Genomic DNA, 16,197 nt, shown 5'->3' with positions numbered 1-16,197 from the left:
CTCTAGTGATTTACAAGTTACTTGTCTTTCAAAAATCAATCCATAATTAGACTATAAAAGAAAGGATATGATCAGGAAAGTTTTAATTGCTCCCTAAGTGTATTTTACCAAAGTAATATATTTTTTTAATTGGAAAAGGAGGGTACTATACTATAGGCTGTATTATTGAAAGTAGAAATGCCGAAAACATTTCCCCTTGCATACTGGTTTAGGTAATGTTAACAATTTGTCTGTCTACTAATGAAGTACAGAGATTTGAGGAAATTCTATTTAGAGTTAAATATTCAGTTGTGTGAATATGTGTTCTTTAAGACATTCCTGTTCTATTTATTGTATGAGGAAATAGTATAAAACTTATATCATCTATATGTAGTGGCGATTATGTACACGCCTTGAAAACTGGTCTCATTACAAGGCCAGGGCCTAACTCAGTGAAATGGGGAAACTTGTTAAGGGATATAGGAGCATAAACTGTAGGGAGGGCAGCATGCCCACTTCTCTGCGTTTTCTTTTTCCCTCCCTCCCTCCCCTTCCTTCTTTCTTTCTCTCTCTTCCTTTCCTTCCCTTTCCCTCTCTCTCCCTCTTTCCCTCTCTCTCCCTTTTTCCCTCTGAATGTAATTTCAACTCCTTAACAGTTAAGGAGTAGTTACATTTATACAGTCCTAAAATTATTTTGGCCCTTTGAAGGCAACTGCAAGGCTGATGTGGCCCCCTGAGAAAAATGAGTTTGACACCCCTGCAGAGTTACAGGCTTGTGGTTAGACCAGGCAGAAGGTCGCTTTTCAGTGTCTGGGAAGTTTTGTAGATCAGTTAAATTCAGAATTCATAGCTGAAATTTAGAAGTGATTGAAGTATTGGGTTGGCTAAAAAGTTTTAGTTTTTTTCTGTATGATGGTTCTATATGATGTCTTTAACTTCATTTGAAACAATTTTGTTAGATTTTATTGACAGCTGTCATATCAGCATGCATTAAAAATATCAAAATTGGTGAATTTTGGTGCAGCCATTTTAATATTGAAGATGGAAGAAAATATGCAACATTTTCAGTGTATTATGCATTATTATTTCAAGAAAGGTAAAAACACAACTGAAACAAAAAAAGATCATGCAGTGTACGGAGAAGGAGCTGTGACTAATTGAGCATGTCAAAAGTGTTTTGCAAAGTGTCTTGTACTATTAACATTTCAGCCAAATAATTCTTTGCTGTGGGGCTGTCTTATGCATTGGAAGACGTTTAGCAGCACCCCTGGCCTCTCTCACTAGAAGCCAATAGTGGGAGATAGCAGACATACTCAAAGTACCCAAATCAATAAAGTTATTGGTGAGTCTTCATTTCCCGGAAAATGAGTCTTTCATTTTGTGGAAAAAAACATGCAGGCTTTTTGGCCAACCCAGTGGTTTTAGTTGAATGGTTTTGTACATAGTTAATTCTGTTTATTTGACTTTGCTTCTAATTTTATTATTTTTAAAATATATTTTATTGATTATGCTATTACAGTTGTCCCACTTCCCTTCTTCATTCCCCCCACCCTGCACACCCTCTGCCACCCACATTCCCCCCTTTAGTTCATGTCCATGTGTCATAAGTTCTTTAGCTTCTACATTTCCCATACTATTCTTAACCTCCCCCTGTCTATTTTCTACCTACCATCTATGCTATTTATTCCCTGTACCTTTTTCCCCTCTCTCCTCCTCCAATTGCCCTGTTGCTAACCCTCCATGTGATCTCCATTTCTGTGGTTCTGTTCCTGTTCTAGTTGTTTGCTTAGTTTGCTTTTGTTTTTGTTTTAGGTGTGGTTGTTAATAACTGTGAGTTTGCTGTCATTTTACTGTTCATATTTTTTATCTTCTTTTTCTTAGATAAATTCCTTTAACATTTCATATAATGAGGGATTGGTGATGATGAACTCCTTTAACTTGACCTTATCTGGGAAGCACTTGATCTGCCCTTCCATGCTAAATGAAAGCTTTGCTGGATAAAGCAATCTGGAATGTAGGTCCTTGCCTTTCATGACTTGGAATACTTCTTTCCAGCCCTTTCTTGCCTGTAAGGTCTCTTTTGAGAAATCAGCTGATAGTCTTATGGGAACTCTTTTGTAGGTAACTGTCTCCTTTTTTCTGGCTGCTTTTAAGATCCTCTCCTTATCTTTCATCTTGGGTAATGTAATTATGATGTGCCTTGGTGTGTTCCTCCTTGCGTCCAACTTCTTTGGGACTCTCTTAGCTTCCTGGACTTCCTGGAAGTCTATTTCCTTTGCCAGAATGGGCAAGTTCTTCTTTATTATTTGTTCAAATAACTTTTCCACTTGGAATATTGGAATATCCACTTGGATACTAGAATGTTTAAAGATGTCCTGGAGGTTCCTAAACCTCTCCTCATTTTTTTTGAATTATTATTTCTCCATTCTTTTCTGATTGGATGTTTCTTTCTTCCTTCTGGTCCACACCGTTGATTTGAGTCCCAGTTTCCTTCCTATCACTATTGGTTCCCTGTACATTTTCCTTTATTTCACTTAGTGTGGCCTTCATTTTTTCATCTTATTTGCGACCAAATTCAACCAATTCTGTGAGCATCCTGATTACCAGTGTTTTGAACTGTGCATCTGATAGGTTGGCTATCTCTTCATCACTTAGTTGTATTTGTTCTGGTGCTTTGATCTGTTCTTTCATTTGGGCCATTTTTTTTTTGTCTTGATGTGCCTGTTACATAGTGCAGGGCAGAGCCTTAGGTGTTCACCAGGGCAAGGCAATCCAGTGGCTGGGTTGTGAAGCTATATGTGGGAGAGCGGTCCAAGAGGGAGCAGTGATGCTTGTTCTGCTCTCTCTCTGATTTCAGTCCCTTCTGCCTCTCCCCCCAAGCAAACTGGGCCCTTCTGGTGCTGATTTCCATGTGGGTGGGCTTGTGTATCTTCTAGGACCCCGGGGGTCTCTCCAATGAATTTTCATGTGAGGCTGGGAGTCTCTCCCAGCACCTCCACCCCCACAAATATTTTCAGTCTGTGTTTTGAGGCTTTATTTCCCCATGTTGGAACTCTGGGTTGTGTGGTCCGTCTCGCTCCCCAGTCTTGCCTGGTTTATCTGCGTGTGAATGTGGGACCACCCAGTCTGTCAGCCACCTTGCTTGCCATGCCCACCCACAGTCAGCCGCCTCTCTGGGTCCGCCTGCTGCCGCCTTGCCTGTCGGGGGTCTGCCAGCCACCGCTTTGCCACAACCCCTCTCCACCTGGCTAACTGACTCCGCCCCTCCTACCTGTCTGGATGAATTTGTCTACATTAACTCCTTGGTTGTCAGACTTCCAGACAGTTCAATTTTCTGTGGGTATTGGGGTTTTTTGTTTCTAAATTGTTGTCCTTATTTTGGTTGTGGGAGAAGGCACAGTGTGTCTACCTACACTTCCATCTTGGCTGGAAGTCCCTAATTTTATTTTTTAAATTACATGTTTTATATAGGTGTGTGTATATTTTAGTTAATGGAAAAAAGTTCAAACATACACAGATGTAGAGAGAATGTAATGGACCATCACGTACCCATCCCTCGGTTCCAGCATGTATCAATTCACAGTCAGTCTTGTTTCATCTGTGCCCCCGGCTACATCTCCCCTCGCCTCTCGGTTCTTTTTAAGCAAATAGCAAACTTGTACTTTTATTCACAAATATTTCAGTATTTATTTCTAAAAGAGACTCTTTAAAATTATTTCCATAATACAGTACTGTTATTAATTACATCTCCAAAATTAACTATTTCTTAGTATCATCAAACATCCAATCAGTGCTTAAGATTTCCTGATTGTCTCTTTTTAACAGTATTTTTAAGAATCCTCCCAAAAATGATATAATTGTAATTAGTTGCCTGTTAAGTCTTTTTGGAATAATAAAAATTAGCTTTTTACTTTGTGTTAATTTCACACCTACAGAAGAGTGGCAGAAATAGTACATCTTCCCTACATGTTAACATCTTACATAATTATAGTACCATTATCAGAACTAAGAAATTAACATGGTACAATATTACTAACTATTTTGGTATATTCAGTTTTACCATTTTTTACACTAATGTTCTTTTTCTATTCTAGGGCCTGATTCAATACTCCACCTGTCATGTGATTGTCATGTTGCCTTAGTTTCCTCTAATATAGGACAGTTCATTAGTCTTTCTGTATTTTTCATGACATTAAACCTTTTGAAGACTCCTGGTCAGTGATTTTGTAGAGTGTCCTTTAATTGAGGTTTGTCTGATGTTTTTTATGATTAGGCTGAGGTTGAGTGTTGTTGAAAGAACATGCTGAGGTGATATACTATTCTCAGTGCGTGATTATTGGGGTGCATGCCATCAATGTCACTTGGTAGTGGGGATCTTAACCTTGATCATTTGGTTAAGGCAGTGTCTTCTTGGTTTCTGCACTGTGAAGTTGTTCACCTGTGCTTTATTAGCTCTAAGACTGAGGTTGCTTTTGTAGTTTTATAGTCTGGGTTTTGCTGACTGTATTTCCCTAGTGAAATTTAACACATTATAGATGCCCCTTGACCCAGTAAACCCAATGTAAGTTGAAGATACTGTTGTGGAAAGTGCATTTAATACAGGTGTCCTACTGAACATCATAGTGTAGCCTCACCTAGCCTAAATGTACGCAGATCACTTACATTAGCCCACTTACATTAGCCCACAGTTGGGCAAAATCATCTAACACAAAGCCTATTTTATAATGAAGTGTTTAATATAGCATGTAATTTATGTAATTATGACTTGCTGCCTTCATGCTGGGCAATTACTCTTGGAGTAATTACCTTCCTCTTTTCTCCAGAAGCAGGGGACACAGATGGGTGATTTGTACAGTAGACACGATGGGATGGGAAGACACAGAACACAGTATCCAGAAAGCACTGGCGACACAGTACATGGCAGAGCACTGGTTGTTTGCCAGTGAGTGTGTGGCTGATGGGAGCTGTGGCTGCTGCTGCTCAGAATCGTGACAGTGTTGGACTGCACAGCACTAGCCCTGGAAACTGTAAACATTCAAAATTTGAAGTATAGTTTCTACTACATGCATATCGCTTATGCACTATGGTAAAGTCAAAAAATCATAAGTCGGGAACTGTGTTCTGTAAATTGGATTAGATGATGTTATTCCTTTAGTTTAATTAATTCCCAAAGCTGTTAAAGCAAATCTAATGCAGTTCATCTTTAGTCTTTAAAAAAGCCTGTGCCATAGAAAAGTCAGTTTGCTGATACTTTTCTGTAGAGGTAATTTTAATAAACTATTTTTATCTTTTACATACATTAGAATCTGTTAGAATATGACTTTATCTATTTTGTTACCAGCAATTTAGTGGTATCAATTGGATTCAGGCTATAAACAAGTTTAATATATAAATAGAGAATTTGAAAGTGCAGTGAAGGCAGAACCAGTCTTCCAGATATTTCCAGTTCTTCTGTTACTTGTAAATCAGTACTACAGGCCCTCTGCCTTTTCAAAAATTTTAGTGAGAAACAATTAGTTAGCCACACTTAATTTTCCTTTTGGTAACAATGTAAGTTGTTACTGAAGCATGAAGTTTAGTTTTTCCTATTAGAAGACTTTCCTAATATTGTATTTCTATAATTATATTTCTGTAGTTTACTGCCCTTTAGTTTTCTGGAAATGCTGCAACAAATTAGCAACTTGGTAGCTCAAAACAACAGAAACTTAATCTCTGACGTTCTGGAGGCCACAAGTGCAGGTCACAGTGTGGGAGGCTCTTGGGGAGAGCCTGTGCCTAGTTCTTCCAGTTTCTGGTGGCCGCAGCACTCCAAACTTTGTCTCCATCTTCGCATCCCCTTCTCCTCTGGTGGGTCTCATTTCTCCCGACCTCTCCTATATGAACATTGTTGTGGTAGTTAGTGCACACCAGAATAACCTCCTCATCACAAGATCCTTAAATTCACCTGCAAATCCTTTAACATACACAGGATCCAGGAGTTATTAGGGCTTGATACCTCTAGGGGACACCATTCAGACCGCTATCCCCGCTCTCACCACACTCAAAGCCTCGTCTTTGGTGGCTTTCCACTACCTGAAGCTGCTACTTAACCTGAGGCAGCACTGCATTCTTTTTGGTTCAAGAGATCAGTCATCAAAGTCTTCTAACTTGAGGAGAATTCTGGGGCAACTTGATTCTTGAGGCTAGCATGATCAAAGCTTGAAACCAAAGGATGCTGTAGCTCATGTGCTGCATTCTTCTACTCTAAGTCTCCTTCCTCCCTCTAGGTGCATTTCCATGGCAGGGTACCTGATCGGAAGATTCCTATTTTATTGCTGCCAGGGCCTGTGTGTGGACACCCCCAAATTAGAGTCCTGAATATCTTGCCATTAGAGTAATGTTGAAAGTACACGGGGCAGAGGAATAGGCAATGGGAGGGCTGTTCTTTTTTCTGTTTGTGAGTCTTTCCACCCAAATTATTCATTGATCATTCCTCATGGGTTTTCTTTTTTGCATTTCATCAAAACAATGTGATTTGATTCATGAGATTATTAAAAATTGAGATATAAATGACATACGACAATGCATTAGTTTTAGGTGTATGAGGTAATGATTTTATGTATGGATATATTGTGAAATGATTACCAGAATAAGTTAATATTCACCAGAGTAAGTTAATATTCATCATCCCGTGTTTTGCTAATTTTAATGCATTGCCTTTTCTCTTGATTACATGTCACAGTTACTATTTCTTCATGTTTCTAGTAATTATGGATTTCCCCCTGACACTGTGAATGATAGATACTACATTGTAGAGACATTATTCCACTATGTTTTTCCAAAGTGCATTGATTTTCTTTTGTTTTATTAAGCTGTTAGCTTGGCAGAATTTAGATTCCAAACTTTGTGCTCCCTTTGACATGAAGCAGCTGAAATATCTAGTCAGTTATTTTTCCCTTAGCCGGGCTGCCTAAGTCTGTCCTGAGCCACGCCCAGGTGAGTGGTTAGCCAGAGATTTTGGCAGATTTTACTTGCACAATTTAGGGTTCCCTTTCTGTAGCTTTTTTCCCCCTGAAATTTCCAATTCTCATTTTCCAACTGCTGTGGTTTTCCCACACTGTTCTCTGATTCCTCTGCCACCACCCAGCACCAGCTGCAATCTTCCTCTCACAAAAAGCCGTACCAATGGGGTCTGACCCAGTGCTCTCTGCCATTCTCTGAGGAGTCAGCTGCTTTCTACCTTTTGTTTGACTCTGGTTCTCAAGTGCCTCGGGATTGTTTATGTTCTGACCAGAATTTATACCCCAGACTTTTCTTACTAAACAAACTGCGCTCATTAAGCGATAAGTCGTTTCCCCAGCCCCTGGTAACTGTCTATAAACTTGCCTAGTCTACGTATTTTATATAAGTGGAATCCTACAGTATTGTTCTTTTGTGTCTGGCTTATTTCCTTTCGCATAATGATTTTAATTTTTATCCATGCTGTAGAATGTATCAGAACTTCATTCCTTTTTATGGGTGAAGAATTTAACACTGTGTATCTCTACCACATCTTGCTTATCCACTCATCTGTTGATGGACACCGGGTGTTTGCATGTAATTGGCTGTTGTGAATAATGCTGCTGGGAACATGGTGCAAACTATCTGTTTGAGAGCCTCCTTTCCTTTATTTTGGGTAGATACCTGTGACGAAATTGCTGGCTCAATCATACGGTAATTCTTTAACTTTCTGAGGAACTGCCAAACTTGTGTTGCACGTCGGCTGTGTACCACTTTACATCCCATCAGCAGTGTATCAACACGAGGGTTCCCATTACTTCAGTTCTCGCCAACACTGGGTATTTTCCTTTTATTACCTTTGTTGTTATTAGAGCCACCCCAGTGGGTGTGAAGTGGTTCTGATTTGTGTCTCCCTGATGACTAGTGATGTCCACTGTCTTCTCACGTGCTTGTTGGGCATTTGCACACCTTCCTCAGAGCAATGTCTGCTCAAGCCTCTGCCCGCTTTAAAACTGGACTGTTTGTCTTTTTGTCGCTGAGTTGTAGGAGTTCTTTATGTATTCTGGCTATTAAAACTTTGTCAGATACATAGTTTGCATATGTTTTTCCCATTCTGTAGTTTTACTTTCTTAATAGTGTCCTCTGTTACACAAAAGTTTTTAAATTTTGAAGAATCCCAGTTTAGCTTTTTCTTTTGCTGCTCAAGCTTTTAGTGTCATATCTAAGAATCTGTTGTTAAATCCAAGGTCCTCAAAATTTACTCTTCTTTTCTTTTAGGCATTCTATGGTTTTAGGTCTTCCATCCATTTAGTGTTAATTTTTGTCTGCCATGGGAGGGAGGGCTCCAGTTTCTCTCTCTGCACATGGAAACGCAGCTGCCCAGCCCTGTCTGTCACAGGATCTTCTTACCTCGTCAATCTGTGTGGCACATCAGCTGGTCTGTGTGTAAGGGTTCATTTCTGGACTCTCCATTCTATTCCATTTGTCTATGTGTTTCTCCTAAAGCCAGTACCACACTGTTTTTGATTACTTATAGTATTTTTTTGGTACATTTTGAAAGTAGGCACTGTGCATGCTCCAACTTTGTTCTTTTTCAAGGTTGTTTTGGCTATTTAGGGCCTCTCAAAATTCCATATGAATGTAAGTATTGGTTTTCCCATTTCTACAAACGAATAACTGGCAAAACCTACTTTTTGGATTCTGTTTGCTTTGGAGCTTCATCCCTGTCCACATTTAGTTCATTGACTATTAATGGATTATAATTAAATATCTGATTAAACCCCAGTGTAATGGTCCTTTCTCCGATTGAAACGATAGTTTTCAATTTTTTTTTGCTTTAACAAGCAATGCCACAATGAACATTCTTGTGCATGCTACTTGTTTATATGTCTGAAAGTTTCTTTAGGACAATAGTTTTCAGCTCAGGACAGGATCACTTGGCAATGTTTGGAGACATCTTTGATTATCCAGACTGAAGGGGACGGATGCCACAGGCATCTAGTGGATAGAGACAAGCCAAGAGATGCCATTAAACATCCTATAATGCAAGAACAGACTCCCACCACAAAGTGTCCAATTTGTTAATAGTGCCAAGGCTGAGAAACCTCTGGGGCATGCATTTAGAAGTGGGAGTCATAAAACTTTAAGGTATGAGCGGGGTTTTGGTTTTTTTTTGGGGGGGGACAGTATATGGAATGGATTTCTATAAATCATGAAAATATTTCCAATACAAGTAAAGGTTTGGACTGTCTGGAACTAAAGTTTCTTTGGTGATGCTGGCAGTTTTAAGCAATTTAATTATCTTAACCTACATAGAATAGTAACATTAACTAGAGTTAATGAACTCATTCACTTAACCATATAGTCTTTTAACTTCATGAATTGAAACACATTGGTACTTTCTGCCTGATTAAAAGACTAATTTTGAGTGAGAATCTGCTTCAAAAAAGTGTCACTTAAGACAATGATAAGTTGGAATATTAGGCTGAAGATACTGACAGAATGAGAGAAAAAGTACAGAATGAGAAGTGTAGAATTTTTTAAAATCCTCACCCAAAGATACATTTATTGATTTTAGAGAGAGGGTGGGGGAGAGAGAGAGGAAAACGTCGACGTGAGAGAACACCAGTCAGCTGCCTCCCGCACGCACCCCGGCCAGGAGTCAAACCCACAGCCTTTCGGGGTCGATGCTCCAACCAGCTGCACCCCCAGCCAGGGCTAGAATTTTTCCCTGACCAAGATGGTTGTTAAATATGAAGGTTTAATATTGGCCAAGTTTTTTTCTCTAGTGTGATTTAAATTAGTCTTTAAATCGAAGACACAGGTGAACTTAGTAAATTTTGAGACCCACTTTTAAACCTATCAGAATCCTGGTGACCGCTTTTAAAATCTCACGGCATCCATGACCCCAGAACAGCGCCCTGCTTGCGTGCGTACAATTCGAGTCTGATTTCTGGTTGCTTCACACACACTCCTGAAGCCCACCTGTGGACCACTCTCACCCCCCTGCCCAGCTTTCTAGGTTAAGACCTTTTCTAAAAGTCTATTAAAATGCAAAAAAATAAGATACTGAAGTTATCACTGACTAGCAAAGACATGGCTATAGTATCATTTGTATCTGTTTCGTCGAAGGCAGAGGACTCATATTGGAGAAAAATAGGTACTTGGAATTAGAACTGTTCAAGTCCTCCAACATTAAATGAGTGAATACAGATCTTAATTTAATTTTGTATCTGTAATCTTCATTTTTCTCTCTTTTTACTAGGCTTATGCAGCAGTGCTATGGCAACAATCTAAGGAAAACAGACAAAACTCAACCGAGAAACCATGCTTTGGGATCGCCCTGCCAGAAGAAAAACTTAACGACTTTCGGGATGAACAAATAGGACAGCTGCAGGAGCTGATGCGGGAGGCCACTAAACCCAACAGGCAGTTCAGTATCTCTGAGTCTAGAAAACCAGAATTTTAGTCTGTACAATAAAGCTTCACAAAGCAGTTGAAGTTGAGAACCCCTTATTTTAACGATCATTGGTTTTTAAAATTTACTTCTTCAGCTCTTGGGCTTTGAGAGTGCCCGGTGTTAATGAATTACGTTTTGTTATTTGAGGGTGTTATGAATGTTCTCTGTAACGTGTAGATGAAGTTCACCAGTGGACAGAACTTTACATTATTGAGGTAAGTAACAGTACTTTCTGGATGGGATTTGATTTTTGGACTAAATAAGAAAGAATATCTCCAAACAAGAAAAACCTGTGGAATTTTGCCAAAATATTTTTATATATAAATTTGTTTTTAATGCTATCCTTGTTCAAGCATTAGTCTTGTGTTTTTAGCATCATCAGATAACTATATCATGATAATGTGAAATTTTCAAAAGATTTTAAATTACACTATCATCCTGAAAGTTTAATCATTTCTACTTTCATAATACATGTGCTTTTAAATGTCCCTTCTCCCTGAGTCATTGTTTATTTATAATGAAAGGTTAAAAAGAAGCTTTCAGGTTTAGTATTACTCTGTCATTTGTGTAATAGGTTATACAACATATAATGCATTTCTACAGTATTTGTTAATAACTGATGACCCCTTAAAATAATCTATAGTTATCTTGAGAATTTCATTTATTGACTAATGTTTGGGGAGATAAAATGAAAAAAAATCGAATGGTAATTCCATTCACATCCTAAAATATTTATGAATTTAAAAAAATTACAAACTAAAACAGCTTATATTTTTATTTCATGTTACCTTGAGATCTTTGAAGTGATCATTTTTCAGGGGCAACTGCATTTATATCAGGCTTTTCACCCCCAATTTTATTGAGAAATAATCGACACATCACTGCATGTGTTTAAGGTATACAGCATATGTCAGCTCTTTAAAAATTGATTTGTATTTGTTCCCGTGAGGTTTGATAGCATTAAATATTCTTTATTGCTTTTAAACCGCTCCTACTTGGTTTGTGTATTGCCTAACTCTCCTTTAGGTTATAATTTTTCTATTTCCTGTTTTTAAAAAATATGATGTTCTCTGGGATTTCATCCCTAGGAACCTTACTTTGCACATCCATTGCTGCAAATATTAGCTATACTCTTCATCTATAAAATGAACCAAAATCTCATTTCTGAACTTCAGATCTCTGTTTGAAATTCTGTTTGGATTTTCTAGTTCATTTATAATAAAACTTACTTTTCTCCCCTTTTCAGTGAGTGCATAATATTAACATATACCCAGTTCAGAATTCTATAATTTAGCCTAGATCTCACCATTTCCCTAGAGGTCTCCTCATTATTTGGCATTTCCAGCAACTCCATGAGGTTGGTGCTTTGCAAAATGGCCATAGTTCTCTACCACCCCTGGTGCTCATGCTCTTTTGCAATATGAATTCACAGTTCCTTCCATCAAGAATTCTATCCATTTTCCAATTCTTCAAACATGTACTGGCCTTGTTTTTTGATTTGCTCAAAAGAATGTGGGTGGTGACATTATGCAAAATAGGGGGACTAAGCTTCAGAGTTTTGTACACTTACACCTGCACTTGGGAAACTTACCCAGCTGCCTGCCATGTGCACAAGCTTTGGAGGACGCTAGGGTCACAAATAATCTCCCTAGGACACGGATACCTCATGTTTAATAAACTCTGACTGGCATCATAAATGAAAGGCAGCAAAGACCACCAGAAAACAACTTTAGAATTAGCACATACATAATATAAAACAATTGTTTTCTTTAAATATAGAAGTCAAGTTTGAAGATACCTACAGGAAACAAAGCACATGAAAAAACAACCAAAGAGAAGTTATAGAAATGGACAATAGAATGACTAAATCAATAGGCAGGTTTAACAGAAGAGTGGATGGCCCTGAAAAGAGAATTAATGACTGGAAACTGGGACAAGAGAAATTATCCAGAATGGATGTAGCATAGAAAAGGAGCCTGAGAAATAAGAAAGAGTGGAGGATGAAGCAAAAGGGTCTAATATGTACCCAGTAGTAGTTTCTAATAGATAATGGGGCAGAAGCAATATTTGAAGTAATTGCTGAGATTTTTTCAAATCAGTAAAAAATACCAATCTGCACATTTATCCCAAACAGAATCTTCGTGAAACAGTAGAATGCTAAAGACAAAAACTTGTAAAAGCAGCCAAAACAAAAGCCACACCTAACCTTCAAAAGCAGTCTCAGCTAGACTTTTCTTTAGCTGGCTTCTCAACAGCCAGTTGAATGGCTCTCTCTATTATGTGAGAAGGAAATGGCTTCCAACTTCAAGTTCTGTACTTACCAAATATATTTCAAGAATGACGGTGGACTAAAGACAGTTTCAGGCAATAAACATGAGCAGGTTGCCACCTGCAGGTTCTTACTAAAGGAAATTCCAAAGGATGTGCTGGATTTAGTGGAAAGTGATGAAAGAGAACCAAGATGCTTGTACATATCGATTAATCTAAAGGGACATTTACTATATAGAACAATAATTATGTTTCGTGGGCTTAAACAAGTGAGAGGTTTTAAAATAAACAAGAATTATGTAAGTTGGTAGGGCAGTGATTGGAGTAACTGCTCTAAGTGTGGACGGTCTGAGAAGGAAGAAACTGATGACATGTAAATGTGATTTCTAGTGTATGACTCAACAAGTCTGAAAGGGAAATGATGGCAAAAGTTATACCAACCAAAAGTCAGCTGACTTAGGTATATTAATAGCTAAAGAAAATTGTTAAGGCAGAAATATCATTAGAGCCAAAGAAAGTAACTCCACGTAATGAAAGGTTCAGTTCTCTGGGAGGGTCTCTGTAGATTGTTGCTGTGGAAATGAGTGATTAAGCAGCCCCGTATTTCAGGAAGGTAACACAGTTCCAAATAACACATGTGTCGGTCAAGAAATACAAATAACCCGTGAATCTATCAAGAAATGCTAACTCATCCTAGAATATAAGTGGAACTGAACACAGTGAAATAATAAAATTAATGGATTGTAGCCAAAACAGTAGTTGGAAGAAATGGATAGCCCAAAATGTGTCTAGCAGAAAGGCTGCATATTAATAAGAAAAGCATCTATCTCAATAGAAGAACAGCTCAAAATAACCTTAAAGGAAATAGAAGGAAATAAAGATTAGAACAGAAAGTAATAAAAAAATCAAAAGTTTATTCTTGGAAAAAGTCTGCACAGTGACAAACATCTGGCCAAGTTAACTAAGGAAAAGAGGTGTGGAAAAGGGGCAGAGCTGCTTATGTTCTTGCGGTGGATGTGATACCACGAACAATCGAGAGCCTAGAGCTGATAGATTTGTAACATGTATGAGAAATGGACACATTTTTATAAATATATAGCTTACCAAAATAAAAGAATGGTTCTATAGCCATTAAGTTAATTGAATCAATACTCCTGGAAAGAAAATTCCAGGCAAAACAACTTTGGTGAGTACTGCCAAATATTCAAGAAATAAGTAATTCCAAATGTAAGCCCTTCCAGTGAATAGAAAAAGAAGGATACTCCCTAATTCATTTTACGAGACCAGCAAACACCTGATACCAAATGATAATATGTGAAAGGAAAACTACAGGCCAATTTCACTTAGTAACACAGATGCAAAATCCTAAGTTAACAGCCACCCCTCCTTACCTGTGGGAGTTGATTCCAGAAGCCCCTGTGGATACCCAAGTTCATGGATGCCCAAGTCCCTTACATAAAATTGCACAGTATTTGCATATAATCTAAACACATCTCATATTAAGTAATCTCTAGATTATAATACCTAATATACATCATATAAATGTTTATATTGTTTAGAGAATGACAAGAAAAAAAGTGTACCTGTTCAGTACAGACACAACCACTGTAGGCGTAACTACACAGTACACATTGGTAACAACATAACTTTCTTCCCCTGATATTTTTGCTCTGCGGCTGGTTGAATCTGCAGATCCGGAACACACAGATATGAAGGGCTAACTGTATTCCGACCATCTAAAGAACTCCTGTATGTCAGTGAGTAAGATGTAAAATCCAATTCAACAAGAAATTCACAAATAAGGAAATCCATTTGGTCCGTAAACACTAAAAAAATACTTTGTCTCATTTTCAAGAGAGAAACACAAATACAAATCACAATGAGACCACATTGCACAACATCCAGATTGACTAAAATAAGGTGACAATAACAAGTGTTGACAAAGATAGGAAGTCATGGAAACTGCCTATCCTGCTAGTGGGAGTATACATTAGTACAACCTTTTGGAAAATAGTCTGATATTGTCTGATATATTTGAAGATGTTTATATTCTATATATACTATTGCATTATGTTGTGGTAATTGAGTACAAATTCTGCTGCCAACTACAGATTACTTAACATGATTAATAGGTCCTGTGACTAAGCAAAACAAAGTATAAATGAAACCAACTTTATCATAGGCTAATCAATAAAAATAAAAGTTTCTATGGGACAAAACAACACTGAATGAAACAGTTATTCATGGACCTGCTGAACATGGATTTGAATACCATCTTTTTGATTCTATGACCTCGAGCATGTCACTTTATAGATTTAAAAAGAAAATGACTTAGTCCACTCCCCCCTTCCCAAGAAGCAATGTTTGCCCTCAAAGGATTTTTGTGGGGATTGAGTTAATCCATGTGAAGTGCTCAGAGCTGTACGTGGAACTCAATAAACACTATAAAGTACATGTTATTATCATTGTTATTGCTATTATTGTTATTAACATTCACAGCCCACAGAATTACTCCTTCATATGTGCACTAGATGATCTTGTGTACTTGTGGAGAATTAAGGTGCAAGAATGTTCATATAAGAATTACTGTAGCAGCTCCAAACCAGGAACACAGAGCAGACAATAAGTTATGGTGAGTCCTGTAGCAGTAAAACTGAATGATCTGTGGCTTTTCATAACTACAGTACCGATTGAAAGAAAGAAGTCAACTACAAATACAGTATGAATCCATTTGTACGAAGTTCAAAAATACGCAAAATCAAACCATATTGAAAGGGATGCAGATACTAGGGGTAAAACCATAAAGAAAACCAAGGAAACAACAGTCACAAAAATGGGGGATGGTTACCCTCTGGGGAGTGAATAAGGTTGTGATGGGGAATGGGCACTTGGGGGTCTTCTGGGGGCTGGGTGGCAGTGTTCTATACTTTGGGTGGCATTTACATGGATGTTTGTTATTCTTGACAACCCTCCCCTCCATGGCATATTGAACCGTATTAAAGAAGAGTATTTATTGAGTATGATGTTGGATTTTTAAAATTACAATACTGAGTGTCCACTAAAGTAGGAAAATAATTATTTTACTCCAATTAAGGATGAACCACAGCTTTCCTTTTTCATTTAGCTTAATCAGCTCCACTCTTTTAGCACAATCCAATTCTCCACAATTTCTGTCTATTCATAACATTTCGTGAACTCGTTCAATATGTAACATAAGAACACACCTGTGTGAGAGGGAAAATAAAGAGAATGGTTACATTGGTGTTTGCACTTGTTGCTTTATTTTTATAACACCATGTAACACTTTTCTTTCTAGACCTTGGCACCATCTTATGCTGGTACGTTTGTTTGAAAGAAAATTGGTTTTGCCGTGCGCAACACTGAGTGACTTGCCGTTTCCCTCTGGCTTCTTGGTGAGACGCCTGCTCAAGGAAAGACTAGAGGACGGTGGTGATGCCTGTTAGATTCATACAAAATTACTGAATTTGAAGAAGTTTATCTAGTCTAACTAT

General features: G+C 38.0%; 1 protein-coding gene across 4 annotated transcripts in view; it reads left to right on the top strand.

Annotated features, from left to right (window-relative positions):
• The window catches only part of SDHAF3 (succinate dehydrogenase complex assembly factor 3), a 51,661-nt gene that overhangs the window by 35,266 nt on the left and 198 nt on the right, over nt 1-16,197 (top strand). The window contains exons 2-3 of one of the 4 annotated variants that reach the window (XM_036010584.1): nt 10,223-10,632; nt 16,002-16,098. In XM_036010584.1, coding sequence (XP_035866477.1) covers nt 10,223-10,426 — 204 coding nt within the window. In that variant the 3' untranslated portion in view covers nt 10,427-10,632; nt 16,002-16,098. Of the gene's footprint in view, nt 1-10,222; nt 16,099-16,197 lie in introns of those variants that run through there. The other 3 variants (XM_036010585.1, XM_036010583.1, XM_036010586.1) reach the window with 3 other exon arrangements.

Source organism: Phyllostomus discolor, chromosome 10 (assembly GCF_004126475.2).
Source record: "Phyllostomus discolor isolate MPI-MPIP mPhyDis1 chromosome 10, mPhyDis1.pri.v3, whole genome shotgun sequence".
In the NCBI taxonomy this organism is placed as follows: Eukaryota; Metazoa; Chordata; class Mammalia; order Chiroptera; family Phyllostomidae; genus Phyllostomus; species Phyllostomus discolor.
Note: the sequence above shows the minus strand (reverse complement) of the source record. Positions and strands in the feature narration are given on the sequence as shown.